We start from the raw sequence: 18,951 nt of genomic DNA, 5'->3' as shown, positions 1-18,951 counted from the left end.
TAGTGAAATATTCATTTACTAAATGTGTGCGTATCTGTGTAAGATATGTTGTACATTTGTTCAATCATATATCATTATAATGATTATCCAGCATATACATACACATAAGTATGTTTGTATGTGTTTGCATTCATATACATGAATAAATTGAAATGTCACACTATAAAATCTTTTGGGAAAGGGATGTAATCCCCTTTAACAAAATTACCATTTAGTTTGAATAATGAAAGTAATCAAAACTTGTTTACGATGAAATGATAAATTTAAACATATTTTAAAGAGTTATTGGCTAGAGTTAGTTAAAGGGAATTTATTTTATAAAAAGTGTTACTAAGAATAAAGGGTTTGTAAGCAAAACAGCTAAAAGAGTTTCTTACAATGAAAATACACTGATATACATACATATATATGTGTGTATTGTGTCATTTTAAGGTATAAGCTTCTAAACCAAGTCAAAAGGTTAGGGTCAGATGTAATTTATCGAGTGCATTCGGAAGTCATTTGACTTAGTATAATACCTTTAATACTTTATATATTACTATTGTACATACGTTTTTCAGTACTTTTACAAAGAATATCGTAGTACCACCACAAAATATTAAGTTCTTTTTCAATAGAATTGATTAGTTCGTAAACTAGTCAATAGAATAGACCCGGAAAAGCGGTAGAAAAGTACCGATGTTGATATAATCTGTTGTCAAAAGTAAGCTTACCACATTTGTTAACATTTAGATAAAGGATGTGTACACACAGTTATCATTTTGACAACCACCGTTGTAATTTTGAGAACGCATCGTTGTCATTATTACAACGCATTGTTGTCATTCTGATTACGCTTTGTGAAACTTCGGCAATGCATCTTTGTGACTTCGACAGCTTATCGTTGTCATTTCGACAACATAGCGTTTTCAGTATGATAACACATCGTTTTCACTCCAAAAAGATTGATGATGATTTAATAATACAACATCAACTATACATTATCATGTGTTAATTATTATTTTTTTGTTGATTTAATAATGTCGTGTATTTTGTTGTTGATTTGACAAAAATCCGTACATACTTTGACAATGGATGTTATTGAAAAGTTATAAACACTTTGCTGTCAATTTGGTACCAAGCGTGTATAATTTTAAAACGTCCTTTTCCCTTCTCTGTATCAAGTTTTTAAATAAAGAAATGTACATAGACAATTCAAGAGAATAGTAAATAAATAAACGAATAGACTACTCCATAGGATAAGTTATAGACTTCTTCATAGATTAGTAATTTGATTAGACCATAGAAAAGTCATTAGATTTGTCGATAAAATATCTCATCATAGAGTAGTCATAGAGTAGTCAATAGAATGGTCAATACACTATTTCATAAACTTGTCTAAAGTCTAATTCACAGTGTAGTCAAAAGATTAATTCACAAATTTCTTCATACGTAATGATTGTGAACATTTTCATATATACAAGTGTTTTCTATTTCTGGTGACGAAAATTCGTTGAGAAAAATTCGTCGTTCGTCCCAGTGTGCATATACTATTATTCTGATTTTCACCTAAAATTTCATTTAGAAGATAACAAACCTAAAAGTTCTTTTAAGTTATATCTTGTTGGGATACAGATCTGAATTGGCAGATCTTTTGACTTGAATTATGACTTCAGTAGATTATTATAAATATACTTTATATAAATACCTTAATATGTATACAAAATGTACTTAATTTCTCCAAGAAACATAAAACACTATTAAGACATGCATTCAATTAAATGCATTGCCTAAGAGGAAAATAAAAATACATATTTCTTCCCTCATAAAATACACAATTTAATTTTCAATTATTACTTGACTCATATTATTTACAATGAAATTAATTATGTCCGCTTACTTCCCAGCCATTATTAATTTTCACTTTGAAATTTGTCTCTTTTCCTTAAATTTTCACTATTTGCTCATTTTTGAGCTGTGGCTGCAATTAAATTCTCTGGTCGCTGAAATGATTTTTTTTTACAATATTTTTATTGTCCTTTTTTGTACTTTTGTTGCTTTATTGACAGTCTGGTAATGATGTTGTGTTTAACATTAAAAATACCTAAAGCTACGTATATACATATATACACATACTCAAATACTTACATACATATGTATGTATAAAAACACATACATTCTTAAACAAAAATTATAAAGAAAATGTGGAAAATGTAAAATAATTTGTATGGCAATGGACCCAGTTTTATTATAGGCTTTTTTCCCCAGTTATTGTTGATGTTGTTGTACTGTATTCAATTTAAACATTTCAATACAACCATACATTCCTGTACTCACTCATACATACTCGTAAAACATTATGTCAACACCTACTGGCATAAGGCCAAAATAGTGTTAAAAATACAACAACTACACAAACATAAACCCAAAACTAGGCTCAAATACAATGAAAATGTGAAATAAAATACCTCCACATAACGAAACCATCCCCATAACTCATACTCGGCTACTAGAGTACTACTCTGGGCCATTCAAATATTGTATATAAAAAGCCAAAGGAAAAAAAGATTCGAAACAAAAAATGTAATAAAAAAACAACAAAAGAAAAGCACACAGAAAAAAGAAAACAATACAAAAATTGAAAATTAAAGGTTGTTTTGTGTGTTAAAAACTAGTCATGATTTAAGCAAAAATTTAGGTGAAAAAATCAAATTCACTTAACAACAAAATGTTTGTACAAACATATTTTTATTTTGTGATTTTTTTTCTAATTTATTGTAAGATACAAATATGCAATGACCTGAGTTGTAGTTTAAGGCCAATATTTATATACTTGTATGTATTTCCTTTTTCTATATGTATTAGAAAAGCTGTGGTGTATGTATGTAAACTCATACGTGATCATAATTCTGCTGTAGTTGTAGACAATAAATGAGAAAAATGTTGTTAGTTTGGTTTTAAAAGGTATAATAATTTAGAAAGTACTCTAAATTTGGTTATAAATTTGGTAACAGTTTTATAAGGAAATAAACTAACACAGCATTAGTGTAGTACTTAAAAGGGTCTATATTAAACTATTAATTTTGGATCATTTATATGAGCAGGCACTTCCCAATTAAATACTTTTTACTTCTAGAATACTTTTTGTACTTTTTATATAAATTTTTTGTGGTATCTTTTCTGATGGCATCTTTATGCAATTTTCACTTTGATATGTTACTTTGTAAGGTAGTTTTGGTAGGGTTGCACAGTTGTTAATAATCTTAGACTAAGGTTCTTTTCCTTGCATATCCATTAGCAATGACTGTGGTCTGATTAACATCACCACTATAGTGGGAAGGATATTATACGTTTGTGCTGATGTTTGTAATAATATTGGTCTTACACCTTAAAGTATACCGATCGATTCAGAATCACTTCTTGAGTCGATAAAGACATGTCCATCCGTCCGCCCGTCCGTCTGTCCGGCTGGCTGGCTGTCCATGTAAACTTTGTGCGCAAGGTACAGGCCGCAATTTTCAAGATAATTTGATGAAATTTGGACCAAACATGTTTTTTCGTACAGGAACGAAGCCTATTGCAAAATGGTTGAAATCGGTCATCTATTTAACCTAGCCCCTTTACAACCGTACCTCCCGATTTGGGCTTTTTATGCCATAATTACGTCAAATATCCCTCCAAATCAGTTTTTTATACGTATAAATGACACTGCAGATTTTCGTAATAATCCGCCCTTATTTGACCCTAGCCCCCATACAAACTCCCCTTCAAAAAATTTTTAAACGTCTAAAATTGACTTTTGTAAAATTGACCATTTGTATCGCAATGAAACTCAACATAACTAACTGTTATTTAAAAATATATCCTTTTCCCAAATTAAATGAGGATCGGCCCATGTTTGGCCTATACTCCTATATAAAGCCTAATTTAGAAGATTTGTTTTTTTTATCAATAAATTGCTTAAATACTTTGGAATTTAAGTAAAATTCAACTCCGTTAATAGGTGTCTTTGCTTTAACGAAAAATTTTCCTAAATATATTGATATTATGTCATTAATACAGAATATATAAGTAACGTCAACATACGTATTTATAATGTTAAACCGATGATAAAATTTCGTCAACATAATGAAAATGTTTCATTAATAAAATGACGGAAATCATTCATTTTATGGTTTTTGTTATATAATTCATATTTCATTAATGTTACGAAACTATTGCAATTAATCTTATTATATCCTTCATTTATATAATGAAAGTTTTACATTATAATAAAGAATTTTTATCATTGATTCTACTATATTGTTTCGTAAACAGATTATGCTCCTTTACTAATCAAATGAAATGTATCATACTTATAATAATTATATATCATTATATTGACAATATATATCATTATTTTAATGAAAGTATTTCAATCTCACAACGATTTCTTAACGAAACTTTTTGTTGTATTAACGTAAACAAAAATTTTCATTGTGGTTACACAAACTGTATTAAGTATTCTTCGGAAACTGAAATAAAATTCTTACATATGTATATACAGATAGACCAGCAGACTGACCGATGGGGAGGCATGCAGACATACAGGCAGACATACATTCAGACATACATACAGACATTCAGAAAGAAAGACAGACATAAAGACAAACAGACGGACAACGTTTAATTATAATTCCAAAGAAATATATTTAGAATATAACCAAAATTCGACTGATTTGAACAGTCCGTCCTTAAAAAACTAGACTATATTCAATTCGAATCAAGCCACCTCTATTCTAATCTAATAGAATCCAGTCGACTGCCGGACATGGCATTTGATATTGGACTAATTTTGGGTTATTACAAACACTATAGTGGTGTAGGGTACAAAAAATAACTTAATTAAAACTTAAGTAGTTTTGCGACATTTTTCCTGATCATTTAACATTACAAGATTTATAGCTTCTCTAGTAATTAAAACACAACAAAACTATCCTGTATTTAATTGTTCTCTATATGTTACCTATGAAATAAAAAACCTTAACTAATATTTTAACTAATGAAGCGCACAATAAAAAATGTATTACAAAAGCTACATACATATTTCAACAAGTATTAAGGGCTGACTTTAACCAATTTTATATAAATATATTTCTTTGAAAAAAATAATAAAATACAACCTAAAAGTAGGCAATAACTCTTGTTCTTTTGTTTGGAATTGTAGACATTTTATTACACCTTTTCTCCTTTTAGCAAAGGTTGGAGGTGAATAAGTGTGAGAGTGTTAATGGTTTCAGATTTATTATACAAAAATTTCATATGAATTGTAATTGTTTATGTCGAATAGGATTTTTTTTTTTTGCATAAAAAAATATATCAATTCATGTGTGTTTGGAATAAATGGGCTTTTTGTTGTTACTAATGTTTGGCTAGTCAGGTTAAAATTGTAGGCAAAGGGAGTAGGAGGAGGCAGAGGAAGGAATAACATAATGTTTAATAATAAAAGTGTTGAGATTATGTAGAAGTGTACGTGAGTGTATGTTTAAAGCTACATGTGTATTGTTGCTGTTCATGTTGACCAAATGAATGTATAACAAATGAGGCCATTCAGAAGAAAAAAACATGCATCTAATGTTTATATGTTGTGGTTTGGCTTAAACCAATTACTTTTAATCGGGGGTGGGTTTGCTACCCTACAAACTAACAACCAAAAACCCCAAAAACAACATGCGAGTAGAGTAAACGGTAGTAGATATTAATATCCAAGTACACTGGTTGAATGTTGAAAGCCTATAAAACAGTTGGGCTTAAAAACCAAAGAAGAGTAAATAAATGGCATGTTTATAATGACCTTGTTGTATATTGAATTCAATAACAGCACAAACCAGAAGCAGCAGCAGCAGTACCAGTATCAGCGCCAGCAACATATCATCCAAATAGCCATAGAGTAAAACTATAGCCAAAAAACTACTGACCCTTAAGTGTACTTTACAGGACCGAAACAATAAATTTTATTTAAATATTTTTAAGGCGGCAAACAAAAAAACCTACAGCAGACAAATATTAATAAATACCAATTTATGTGAAAGGAGGTTAAATTTTTTAAGAAACTCTTAAAAATCAAAATATATAAAAAATATTTGATAACATATCAATAGGGGCTGGTAAAACAAAAGATATTTTAAATGCATTTACTTCTGTTTGTTTGCTCTTTTAAACTGTAGCCTAGTTTTTGGTAAATTTTTAGTTTTAATTTTGTTATCTTTGTTTATATTATTTAGTTTCACATTTTTTTTAATAAAAAACAACAATAATAATATTTTTGTTTTATTTTGTGTAAATAGTTGTTTTAAAGTTTATTTCAAGAACATTTATTGTAAACAAAGTTTAGTTTATCTGGAATTGTCAATTGCTTATGCTACAACAATTCACAACTGTTTAGTTTTTCTTAAATAAAGCCTACTTTGAGTATGATGATTGGGGTATTTTTAGAAATACGACGTTGATATTTCTTTTGTACTTAGTTTTCAGGAAATTGATTTTGTACTGTGTAGATTATAGCTTCATTTCAAAAAAAAATTGTTTCTTTGAAAATCGGAAAATATGCAACTGTTTTCGTAACAAGCAAATTGTTGGTGATGAAAGGAAAACGACATTTCTTTGTTTAATTCTCATCATGGCGAGTCATTTCGTTAGACAATCAAAAGGAAAAGGAAATACTTTTGTGATTATAGGATTACAATATGAAATCTATGAATAGGTAATTTGTGATAGCCCAAATTAAACTGTTATTGTGATTTAAATGAGTGCAGAAATTGAGTTGAAGAGTAATAAAAAGGCGGTGCACTCACTAGACTATTTATTGCAATACAACATAATGGTTGCATCCTTTAAGGGGGTTAATCCGATAGGAATAACAGCATACTTTTAAGCGTTTAAAAATATATTCATGGTGTCCCGTGGACCATCTATAGACTAGACTATAGACTAGACTATAGACTAGACTATAGACTAGACTATAGACTAGACTAGACTAGACTATAGACTAGACTATAGACTAGACTATAGACTAGACTATAGACTAGACTATAGACTAGACTATAGACTAGACTATAGACTAGACTATAGACTAGACTATAGACTAGACTATAGACTAGACTATAGACTAGACTATAGACTAGACTATAGACTAGACTATAGACTAGACTATAGACTAGACTATAGACTAGACTATAGACTAGACTATAGACTAGACTATAGACTAGACTATAGACTAGACTATAGACTAGACTATAGACTAGACTATAGACTAGACTATAGACTAGACTATAGACTAGACTATAGACTAGACTATAGACTAGACTATAGACTAGACTATAGACTAGACTATAGACTAGACTAGACTATAGACTAGACTATAGACTAGACTATAGACTAGACTATAGACTAGACTATAGACTAGACTATAGACTAGACTATAGACTAGACTATAGACTAGACTATAGACTAGACTATAGACTAGACTATAGACTAGACTATAGACTAGACTATAGACTAGACTATAGACTAGACTATAGACTAGACTATAGACTAGACTATAGACTAGACTATAGACTAGACTATAGACTAGACTATAGACTAGACTATAGACTAGACTATAGACTAGACTATAGACTAGACTATAGACTAGACTATAGACTAGACTATAGACTAGACTATAGACTAGACTATAGACTAGACTATAGACTAGACTATAGACTAGACTATAGACTAGACTATAGACTAGACTATAGACTAGACTATAGACTAGACTATAGACTAGACTATAGACTAGACTATAGACTAGACTATAGACTAGACTATAGACTAGACTATAGACTAGACTATAGACTAGACTATAGACTAGACTATAGACTAGACTATAGACTAGACTATAGACTAGACTATAGACTAGACTATAGACTAGACTATAGACTAGACTATAGACTAGACTATAGACTAGACTATAGACTAGACTATAGACTAGACTATAGACTAGACTATAGACTAGACTATAGACTAGACTTTAGACTAGACTATAGACTAGACTATAGACTAGACTATAGACTAGACTATAGTCTAGTCTATAGTCATGTATTCCTACAAAAGCTGTTCCTCGGGACAGTCTGATGTACATACATATATAGACAAAATATTTTAAAACAAAATATGTATATATTTTATTTATCTTTTTCTAGGTTTCCGTCGAAGAATGGTGCAACATGTGGGACGCTTATGCCAAAGATCCCAGCACTGTTATGGACTGGCAAAACAAGTACATGAATTTTATGTTCGATCTAGAAGATGCTTCTACCGATGGCAGTATTGATGTTTCCGAATTTGCTTTAGTCTGCTCCAGCTATGGTTTGGAGAAGAAAGAATGCGAAGAGGCCTTTGCCAAAATGGCCCAGGGTAATGAGGAAGTAACACGTGAACAATTTGCTGCCTTGTGGGAAGAATATTTCTCATCTGAAGATCCCTCTGCTCCCGGTAATTACATTTTTGGCAAAACCTCATTTTAACAACTTTAAATGGAAGCATGATGTTAAAAAAATTTTGGTTTAAAAAAACAAACTTGACTTTATAAAAAAGGTATAAACCCAAAAGAAATGAACTAAAACACACTGGAACAAACTCAATTCCTTAGTAAATTTATTATAAAAAACAAAGTATATATTATATTAAAAATTATAAAAAAATATTTAACTAAAAACCCATACAAATTCAAAATAAAACAAATAAAAATATATGAAAATCAATTAAAGAATTTTAAAATAACAAATTAACAAAATATGTTTTCTTTATTTTTTATAATACAGAAAATTAAATAATAATTGTTATAAATTAAATAAAATATTTATAATACAACATTCAATTAAAATTGAATTAGTAAAGCAAAAACAAAAATAGAAAATTTAATAAAATAAAAAAAAATCACACACTATAACAAAACAGAGAGAAATATATAAATAATGTTATTATTATGAAATAAAATCAATTATTATTTATATATTTAGTATAAATTTTGAGATTTAACAACAACTAAACAGCGAAGAGAAGAGAAAAAAACTTTATAAACATTTAAATGAAATGACATTGTAAGCTTTTTCTAGCTAAAGGGAGTGTTTTAAAGATAAATAAACCATTAAATTATGGTTTAAATTTATTTTAGATATAATAAATCAAATCCAAAATTAAAAAAAAAAAGAAGTTCCGTCTTTTTTTACTTTATTTAATTACAATATAACTTTGAAATAAATGTTATTTAATGTATTTGATAAATTAACATTAATTAATAAAAAAAAATTATGTTAAATTTAATAAAAATATTATATGAAATTGATTAAATAGTTTATGCATCAACCAAATTAGTGTTCTAACGCTCTCAATGTCGTCTCTCTTTGTCTCTTTTCATGGTCAATTTAAAATTTAAAAATTAACTTAAGGCAAAATACACTTTAATAAACAAATTGGTTAAAACTATAAGCGTATAAATTAATAAATCTGATTCGAAATTTTTGTATTGTTTTCATTTAAGTTCATATTTTTAGGTTCTACAATTATCGATTTTTCGGAAAAAAGAAATGTTTTGAATTCTATTGAAATTAAAGTTTAGAATTTGTCCTTTATGTTAGGAATATTTCGAAAAAGAGATTTTTTAACGGAAAGAAATAGCTTTAATAATGAATCGTCGTAGACAAATGTTGTAAAAATTCCAAACTACTCTCGATTGTTGGCCCCAAAATTGATGTTGCGGATCTTCCTCTTGGAAAAGAGAATTTATTTCATTCTAAGACACCATTTCTCAATATGTTTGCCTTGACGTCAATATTTGGTTAGCTGGAGCAGAGGATAAAAAGATCCTTTTTGGTCCTTTTAGGTTTTCCAAAATTTTATATAGAATTTCGGTAAAATTCAATTACTTTTATCGTTAAACAAAGAAGCTTTCTTATGATACCAAAATTTCATATACATATTTATTTTGAAAGACATATGAAAAAAAATCATGAAAACCTTAAAAATAAGGAATTTTATTAAAATCATTAAAACCTCAAAAAGGACTTTTTTATCCTTTGATATAACTCACCAAATATTGAAGGCAGGACCAGAATTTTGAGAAACGATATCTTAGAATCGAAAGTTTAATTGGAAACATTGATACCTAATTTTTCCTTCATACAAACGGGGCCAACCTAGTGAGAGATATTTGTTGATTCTGTATGACGTAACTAAAACAGAATATTTAGCAATCTATTCGATCAGATCATTAACAATGCGGGCGGTAGCTACCGATCGATATTCATCAACCAGTAGCTCAGTTGTACCTGTTCTGTTTACATGCCTTAACACTATTGATCCTATATTGAACGAAATTAATCTATATTATGAACTATTGTCAATTTTATTTTTTAATTGTACATTGTCAGCCTTCAAACACTTTAGGTCCAGACAGGACTTGGAGGCGAATAATAAACGAATAAGCCGACTATCGGCTAAAACAATTAATTTTGCTTCTAAAAGTTTGTTTATTGAAACTCAAAATCTGTAAGACATTTAGATTTTCAAAGAAACATTATTAGCAATCGTCTAGAACATTAAGATTCATACGTGAACTAAATCACCAATGGTGAACCAGAAGGGCTGCACAAAAGATCTTAACTTGGGTCGTAGTGCTTGGTGCCCCCTTAAGAGATCATTTTTACAATCTCCGATATATTTTCTCTGAAACTTTATGAATCTTGATTCCTTAAATATGACATATTCGCAGTTTATAGAGATTAATTCTAAAAAGTCTATTTATATTTTGACTATAGAAACAAGGAATCTTAAAGGAACTTTTGCTGTTTATTTCAATTTTTGATAGAACAGTTTACAGATTCTATAAGATTTAAAATGTTGTCCCAGAACCGTCCAAGATTTTCTGTGACATTTTCCTTATAGAACATCCTTTTGATTCTCTGTACGAGAATGTTAATTTTTAAATTATTATACTGAAACTATGGACGGAACACATTCACCTTACCATCCCCAGCGTAAACTCTCTCTCTGACTTTAATGAATAAAGTTCTTTATTTAAATGCTAGATCAGTCAAAAAGTTTCTTTAGATATATTAAAAGTTTATCCATCAACATTCCCACGAGTCACTGAAAAACATGTGATCTCTGAGATCAGTCAGACATTTATCAACTTGATCACTTTCTAAAACATTACGGAATCCAGGTTCCTGATTGCAGTCTCTTTACATCAATTTATATTTTCACGAGCAGATGAATTTAGCAATGTATTTGTAATTTGTAAAATGTATAACACTCGATACCTATCATAGTTAAATGAGGTGCAGGACAAACTATTTAAGATTTGACCATGATATATCGTCAGATTTATTGTGAAAAATCCTTATATTCCCTAAACTATTACAGATGTACCTGATGAAGAAAAGTACTAAATAAACATATTTCGATATAGATCTCTCAGCCTCTAACTTGTAAGCTATACGAGTCGATATTTACCATTTAAGGTGGATACAAAACCAATATTTTTTCCGTTTAGGCTTTAAACTAATTATAGTTTATTTTTTTAAGTGTATTTTGCCAAATATCATATTTAAAACAAATTTATTTTCCTTTTTTTTTTTTGCTAAAATTAAATTACAGACAACAAACTAATAAAGCAGAAAAATCAAATAAAACGAAATACTTATAACTATTATAAAATATATAATTAAATGTTAAATGTGTGTAGATATGTGATGTCAATTTTAAAATTTTAAATGTAACTCAAACTAAAAAACTAAAAAAAAGAAAAATTCAATTAAATAAATAAAAATTGTTTTAACAAAAACTAAATTGAATTGTTGTTTAACTACAGGTGTCAAAAAGAAATTAATATGTTTTACATGCACATGCCTGTATTAATTTCTAGTAATTTATTTTTATTGTTTAATTTTTTTCAATTAAATTATAGTATTATTTTTCAGTTTTTATTTAATACCAAAAAAAATGTTGGTTTTTTAATGTGGCATGCTGACCACAGGTGGTATGAGTAATGTGACCTGTTGTTGCGAAAAAAATATATAATTTCAGGTTTTAATTAAAGTCGATTCAAAAAGGCAGTTTCTAAAGAATACATTTGAATCTATGGGCTACAGGTTTTGTTTGTTTTGGATTGTAAATTCCAAAATTGTTGGTCACGTCTGTTGATCAAAACATATATTTTTTTATTTTTATTTTTTTAAAGATAAAGATAATTTTTTTTAAATATTTAAAAACATAAAATGGAGACAGCACATAGAGGATAGGATCAACTAGGCACATCGGTGCTGGGCGATATGTAGGAGAACAATAGGCATGAAATGGGGTCTTAGTCATACTATGACAAATTGGCTTTATAAAAGTGTAATTAGACCAATTCTAGCTTATGCTTCAATAATCTGGTGAGCTGCCTTAGACAAAAAGTGCAATATCAAACTACTACAGGGAGTTCAGCGTACATGCTGCTTGGGTGTTGAAACCCCAGAAACAGAAATATACCACCGTTTACCTAATCGTAACACAAGCTTCCAAGCAGAAGTACGAGCAATAACGGAATGCGTAAATTAGGGCGATATTAGTTGATAGTACTAAATCTAAGACCGTATTAGATTGTAAGAAAGCTTTAACTGAATACTCTCCCATAGGTAAGATTTACATCATATGGGTACCCGCCCACACGGGATTAGTCGCCAACGAAAGGGCGAATGTAATAGCTTTAAGGGGAAGGGAGCTCGAGGCAGTTAACCTGACAAACGCAAAACCATTCGACGCAACAAAAGCTGAACTAAAAATATGGATGAGAGTGTATGGAGTGACCCTGATGAGAGCAAGACGAAAAATCTAGTAAAAATGAGAAGGTATGAAGTTAGTATGATGACATTCTGATTGGACACACAAGATTACGAGCACATCTATGTAAAATTGGATGTGCGGATTCAGACGAATGTCAAGCATGTGAAGAGGACAATGAAACTCTGGAGCACTTTTTTTTGCCACTGCCAGGTATTCGTCGAAGTTAGTTCCAAGTGATGGAAGTGATATTATTTCGGAAATAACATTCCTGACTAACACTAATTGGAAGATTCTTAGGAATTACGTTTAGGAAACTGAGTTTCTGAACACTGAAAAATAATTCATTCAGTGAACTTTTTTTTCATGATAAGGAGCGCATTTTGTCGGATTTGATGTAGTATACACCCTCCTATCAACCTATCCGAACCTAAGAACATTTGAGGAATTTCAGTAATATATTATGAAATCTGTCATTTTAATCTGTTTATGGTTTCTTATTTTTTTCTTAGGTCCTTATTTTCTACAAAGAAACCATATGTATATTTGGTCCTTAAAAGTCGATCCATTTAGGAAATCCCAAAACTACTTCTTTGAAAAAATAGGGGAGTACCTACATGATTCACATGGTCCCATGTAATGCAGGAGAGTAATTTGGGATTACCAAAATGGTGTAATGTATGTTTGGATTTCATGGTTCTCAACTAGAAGCATGTTTTTTTTTTCAAATATTTGAATTAGTTTTGGACCAGTCCTATTCCCTTGCGGAGTACTCATTACATGTTTGTGCTCAGTAGTTCTATACGATTTTAATATTTTTTCCTATTAATAGTAGGTATCCAACGTTGAGAACCACTGGCCCCACTATCCTTTTATGCATTTAAATTTCATTCAAAGCGGACTAATCGTTAAGAAATTAAATTAAAAATTATATCTAGTCAAGGATTAGTCAAGGATTTTATTTTGAAAAAGTGTTAGGTACGCCAAATTGTAATAAAAGTGTTAATAATGAAATTAAGGACGTTCAAACAAATTTCTGAATGGTACTCTGTATGGGGAATATAGTCAAATGAGGACCGATAATTACGGTAGTCAGTAGTATTATTTGTTCTTACTATATAAGTTGTGGCAATTTTTGTAGATGACCCCATAATTATCTTGAAAATTACGACCTGTAGTTTGATTACAAGGTTTAAATGGACGGACAGACAAAAAAACAGATAGTTAGACAGACAGACAGACGGACATCGCTAAATCGATTCAAAAAATGATTTAGAGCCGATTGGTAGGTCTAGATTTCTATTTTCTATTCAGCACAAACTCATAATACCTACCCCACTATAGTTGCCTAGAATTCTAATTTTAAACACAACTTTCGCTTGATACAGCTTGCGCTATTTGTCAGAAGTTGAGAGGGCAGTAGGGGATGTACCGGTCATGGAGTTGTGAAGTATATGAGCTCGTCTAAGCAACTACAATCAGCTTGTGTATTAGTGTATAAGACTACTACTAATTAACCATAAAAGCTCTTTTCTTATGTTGACAATAGCTTAAATATTAAAAATATTTACATAAATTAAAAATAATTTATTTTATTAATTTGTTATTTTTTTATTCTGGCACATCAATTAAGAAACATGTATGTATGTATGTATTTAAATAAAAGATATTTTATTAATTTGCATTGCAAATTAAAAATCTTTACTAAACTGAAACAATTAAAGAGCAATTAAAAAACAAATTTTGCAACCAACATTTTTCCCATATAATTAAGATTGGTTAAGATATTTTGACGCTAGTTGCTATGTTTTTATAATTTCCTTTTTATCTTTTTAACGTTCAATGTCAATACGTACGACAGAATCACAAGCTAGCTGCAATCAAGAAGATCCTTTTTTATAGAAAAATATATACAAAAAATAATCAAAGTGATTTTGTTTTCTTACGTTCTCTTTTAATTTTTGTAACATATACAAAGCTCAACAAGAACACAGTAAAATGGAATCATGTTTATCTTACAGCTCAATTTATAGCTGTCCTCGCCCTTAACATTAAAAATAATAAAAATAATTATAAAACAAAATACCAGCAAACACACGAGCAACTGAACCACAAATTGATAAAAATCCATGAACAAACAAGAGACCAACTAACCGACCGACCAACAATCAATTCAATTCATTCATGTTTAAAAAACTGAAACTGTGAAAATGAAAATTATACATATTCATATATACATATAGAAAATATCCTTGTGCTCGTTTGTATTAATTTTGGTTTGCTGTTGTTCAAAAATATATTTTAATTTTGCTGTCGTGGTTGTCATTGCTTTTTTTCTGTTCTCTTCTTTTATTTTTGAGTATTAAAAGTGTAGAATTTTGAAATCACCGTTTTATCTAAAATTGCAAATATTTGCATAAATTGCATAAAATTTATCCTGATTGTGTTTGTTTAACTTATATTTTAAGTGCAATACAAAAGTATACACAACAACAACAACGTCGATGACAACAATTGCAATAATAGTAACAACAATAACAGCAGCAGTAATAATAACAATAGCAATAACAACAACAACAACAACAACAATAACGACCCAACAAAAGTAACAACTACTAGAGAGTAACGACAACAACAATAACAGCAAATGGTAACAAGTCAAGGGTTATAAGAACGTTCATCTTAATTTGGTGCCTTAAGTCAAAATATATACAATGCGTGGGTGAAGTGCTAAGTTATTAGGATATTATGATGATTAATTTGAATTGTTCACGCTACTCTTAATCTGAATTGGTTATATTTTTATTATTTTCTTAATTAGGATTTTATTTTGGGATCTATTTACAGTCGATTTGAGGTTTTTCATATAAATATCCATTTTAATGAATAAACGTACAAAAAGTGCACAATTTTAAAAGTACCAGTTAAAGAACCAAAATGTACCAAAGAATTCCCTCATATATATTCCGATTCAATCGGGACGTTAAAATTTTAGCAAATTGTACTTTTGTGAATAGTACTTCATTTGTATAAAAAGTACGTTTTAAAAAAATTATTCACCAGAATTTCGTCCAAAATTAGGGTTTGGAATCCATGTTCCAAAAAGGACTCCATTAAGTGTAACAGACTGTGAACTGTGGTTCACCTTTGCAGCATGTTCACTTCCTCAGCCTCAGTAGAAACAAGGTCGCCAAAGCGCTTGCTGGCAGTACTTAGGGAATGGACAAATTAACCTTGTTAACTACTTCTAACACAATTGGTGGTTAATTATGCTTCTTGAGTATGACATTATTCGTTGCTGTCCTACGGATGAGCAAGTAACAAACCTCAGAGCATACGAAGATATGTGCAGGATCCCTTGGATCTTATTCGTATACAGCAGATTTGAACGATATTCATAGAGACGCCATCAATACCTCAGTTTTAGGCTCTTGCATGAATATTGTTCTTAGAGGTCGCCCACCGCCTATAACAGAAATAGAGAAGAACCTGTCGAGGAAAACAATAGTTGTTCTAGCACAACTGAGATCGGGATGGAGCAAAAGGCTCAACGCATTAGACCTTAGGCTCCCGCATAGACCGTTCCGTCCCCAATACATGCCTAGCTTGTGGTCAGGGTCCCCATGATATATAGCCACCACATATTCAACTGGCCAATCCACCCTAAACCAATGGATTTATGGACTAATCCTGTAGAATTAGTCCAATTTCTTGGTTTGGACCTTATTACCGAACACCTGGATTAAAATTATATAGTTTAAGCTCTTGCAATAACAACAACTAAATCTTCCAATTTTTAAAATTGAATCGATATTGGTTTGAGTAAATTTAAAATTCTCAATTTTACGCCTAATCTGATAATGTTTCTCTCCCTAGCGATGCAATAAAAATTTAATTCGAAATTAATAGTTAATATTTATATTTACAACCTAATAAATTGAAACGATATTTTTTCTAAAAAAAAGTACCAAAAAAAGTACGATACGATACTTCTTAAATGTCCGAATTTTCCAAAAGTACCAAACTCATATTTTAAATTTTTTCAATAAGGATATATAATTTTATATCCTTGTATTTCTATGTTTTCTGATTTGAAAGATATATGGGGTCCAATAAAGTACCAAAATACAATTTTTACCCGAATTTCGAAAAAGTACAACGACATGTGTAACATTTTTGTTGTATCTGCTTTAGTTTAGGTGGTATGAGACTACCGAAATTACCCGTTTTTATCCTCCAAACATTCAAATTTCCAAAAATCGCTCCCTAGTGGATCTTCATAAATAAAAATAAATACTTACATATAAATATATATACTATACAAAATATCATAATTATGGGTGTAGCCGTTTCGGCTGTGCCATGATCAATCAGTCAGTAACGTGACTGTACTATATATGAAAGAAGATAAAGTCCTCCGTATTTATCAAAATTATAAACGATCACATTTCTGTGCTATTTTCTCAATTGAAAATTTATTTAAGGACCTACAAAAGATTTGTAGTTTTTCATAAAAAAACAATCTTTAGTAGGAACTAAAAGTGATCACAGATTTTTTCCTTATTTACTAATGATCAGCTAAAGATCATTAACTCGTTTCAAATTTTTCATATAAACATTAATCTTTTAAATACACCTACTAGCCAGATAATAGTTGGTGAATAAACATACAAATTTAAATGTGTGGAAAAAGACATTGAAAACACTCACTCGAACGCATACTCGCTTAAACACAATTCAAATAGCTAAAAACATACACAATGAAACATCAAACACACAAAAGTTCCTGCAGTTTTGGGTGAATGTCCCGAATAAGAAATTGTAACTACTTTCTAAATAAAGTGTGAAGTGAATTATAACACTGCAATTGCAAGTTAAAATGCAATATGTATTGTATTCTTTTTAATGGGTTAAATACTTGTTATTCGTGTTAACCGAATGGATACTTGGAATTGTAGAAATAATACTGTCTAAAAAGGATACATTAATCCCATGTAAAGCTGCTGAACTGTTTATAACAATGTACATACACATAAACACGCTCACATACACTTATCTTTGGTCTTTTGTTTTAACCATCACCCACTTAATCAATACGTATTTTACATGCTGATGTCCTTTTGGTTAATTTGTTATGTGGTTGTTGTTAAAATGTGTGTGTTTGCGTGTTTGTGTTGTTTTTAACAGTTTGCATCTAGATACTACAGTTCAAGTAGATTTGAAATGCTTGGCTGAGCATTTTTATTTTAACCAAAGGTGGTTTATGTTAAATGCAACAAGGAGTTGGGTATGGGTATAGATGGATGGATGAATGAATGAATACCAGAATTTTTGTAAATAAACAAACAAACATAGGCTCAGATCATTTAATGTTTGTTTTAATACGTATTCATACATTTGCATGTATGAGTCTAAATGTAAGTGCTTGCGTTTGTTAGTTTGTGTATAAGTATGCTTGACTGCATGCCTGTCTTAATTTATACAACAAATGTTGCAAACAGTTGTTGTTATTGTCTACAATGCAAATAGTGAATGCTCTAAAATGCTCTTGTTAATTTGAATGTTGGTTGGTTGGTTGCTTATTCTCGAGGTTGGCTTTTCTCCTAAGTGCGTTTCGTGTGCATGTTACAATGACTTTAGGCACTTTCCCAACAGTCTCTTCTCATTTCCAACTCACTTTTTCTCTCTGTCTCTTTCTTTTCTAAATATGCTTAGAATATTTTAGTTAATGTCTCTTGATTTTGTTTTTGTACAATTAATTGTAGAGATTTTAATAATAAATTAGGAAAAACTGAAAACTAAAAACCAAAATTATGAAAACACAATTTGAAATTATACAAATGAGGAGAGACAATTTTCTGGTTTAATTAAAAGCATTTGATTATTAAATGTTTATTTTAGTGTAATTGTTGTGTGTCTAGTTTGGTAAATTTATGTAGATGATTTAGGTCTATTACCAAACTTAATTAATACAAAATGAGTTGTACATAATGTACAACTATACACAAGTTCATGGTACAATTTTATATGGATTTTTAGAAGTTTGTGGGCGTATACTTATTATGGATTTATGGCAATAGAAAATATTAATCATACGTTTATTGCAAATTTAAAAAAAGTATATATAAT

The 18,951-nt window shown here is 29.8% G+C and overlaps 1 protein-coding gene across 1 annotated transcript in view; it reads left to right on the top strand.

The window, feature by feature from the left end:
- Positions 1-11,637, top strand: part of LOC119609037 (calexcitin-1) — a 51,439-nt gene extending 39,802 nt beyond the window's left edge. Inside the window, exon 5 of the mRNA XM_037963713.1 lies at positions 8,199-11,637. Within this exon, the coding sequence (XP_037819641.1) occupies positions 8,199-8,522 (324 nt within the window). The 3' untranslated portion in view covers positions 8,523-11,637. The remainder of the gene's footprint in view (positions 1-8,198) is intronic.
- The last annotated feature ends 7,314 nt before the right edge of the window (positions 11,638-18,951 follow it).

Source organism: Lucilia sericata, unplaced genomic scaffold (assembly GCF_015586225.1).
Source record: "Lucilia sericata isolate MDLA Ls3-8-SP2 unplaced genomic scaffold, ASM1558622v1 Contig000917F_arrow, whole genome shotgun sequence".
NCBI lineage: Eukaryota > Metazoa > Arthropoda > Insecta > Diptera > Calliphoridae > Lucilia > Lucilia sericata.
This window is presented reverse-complemented; position numbering and strand designations above follow the sequence as displayed.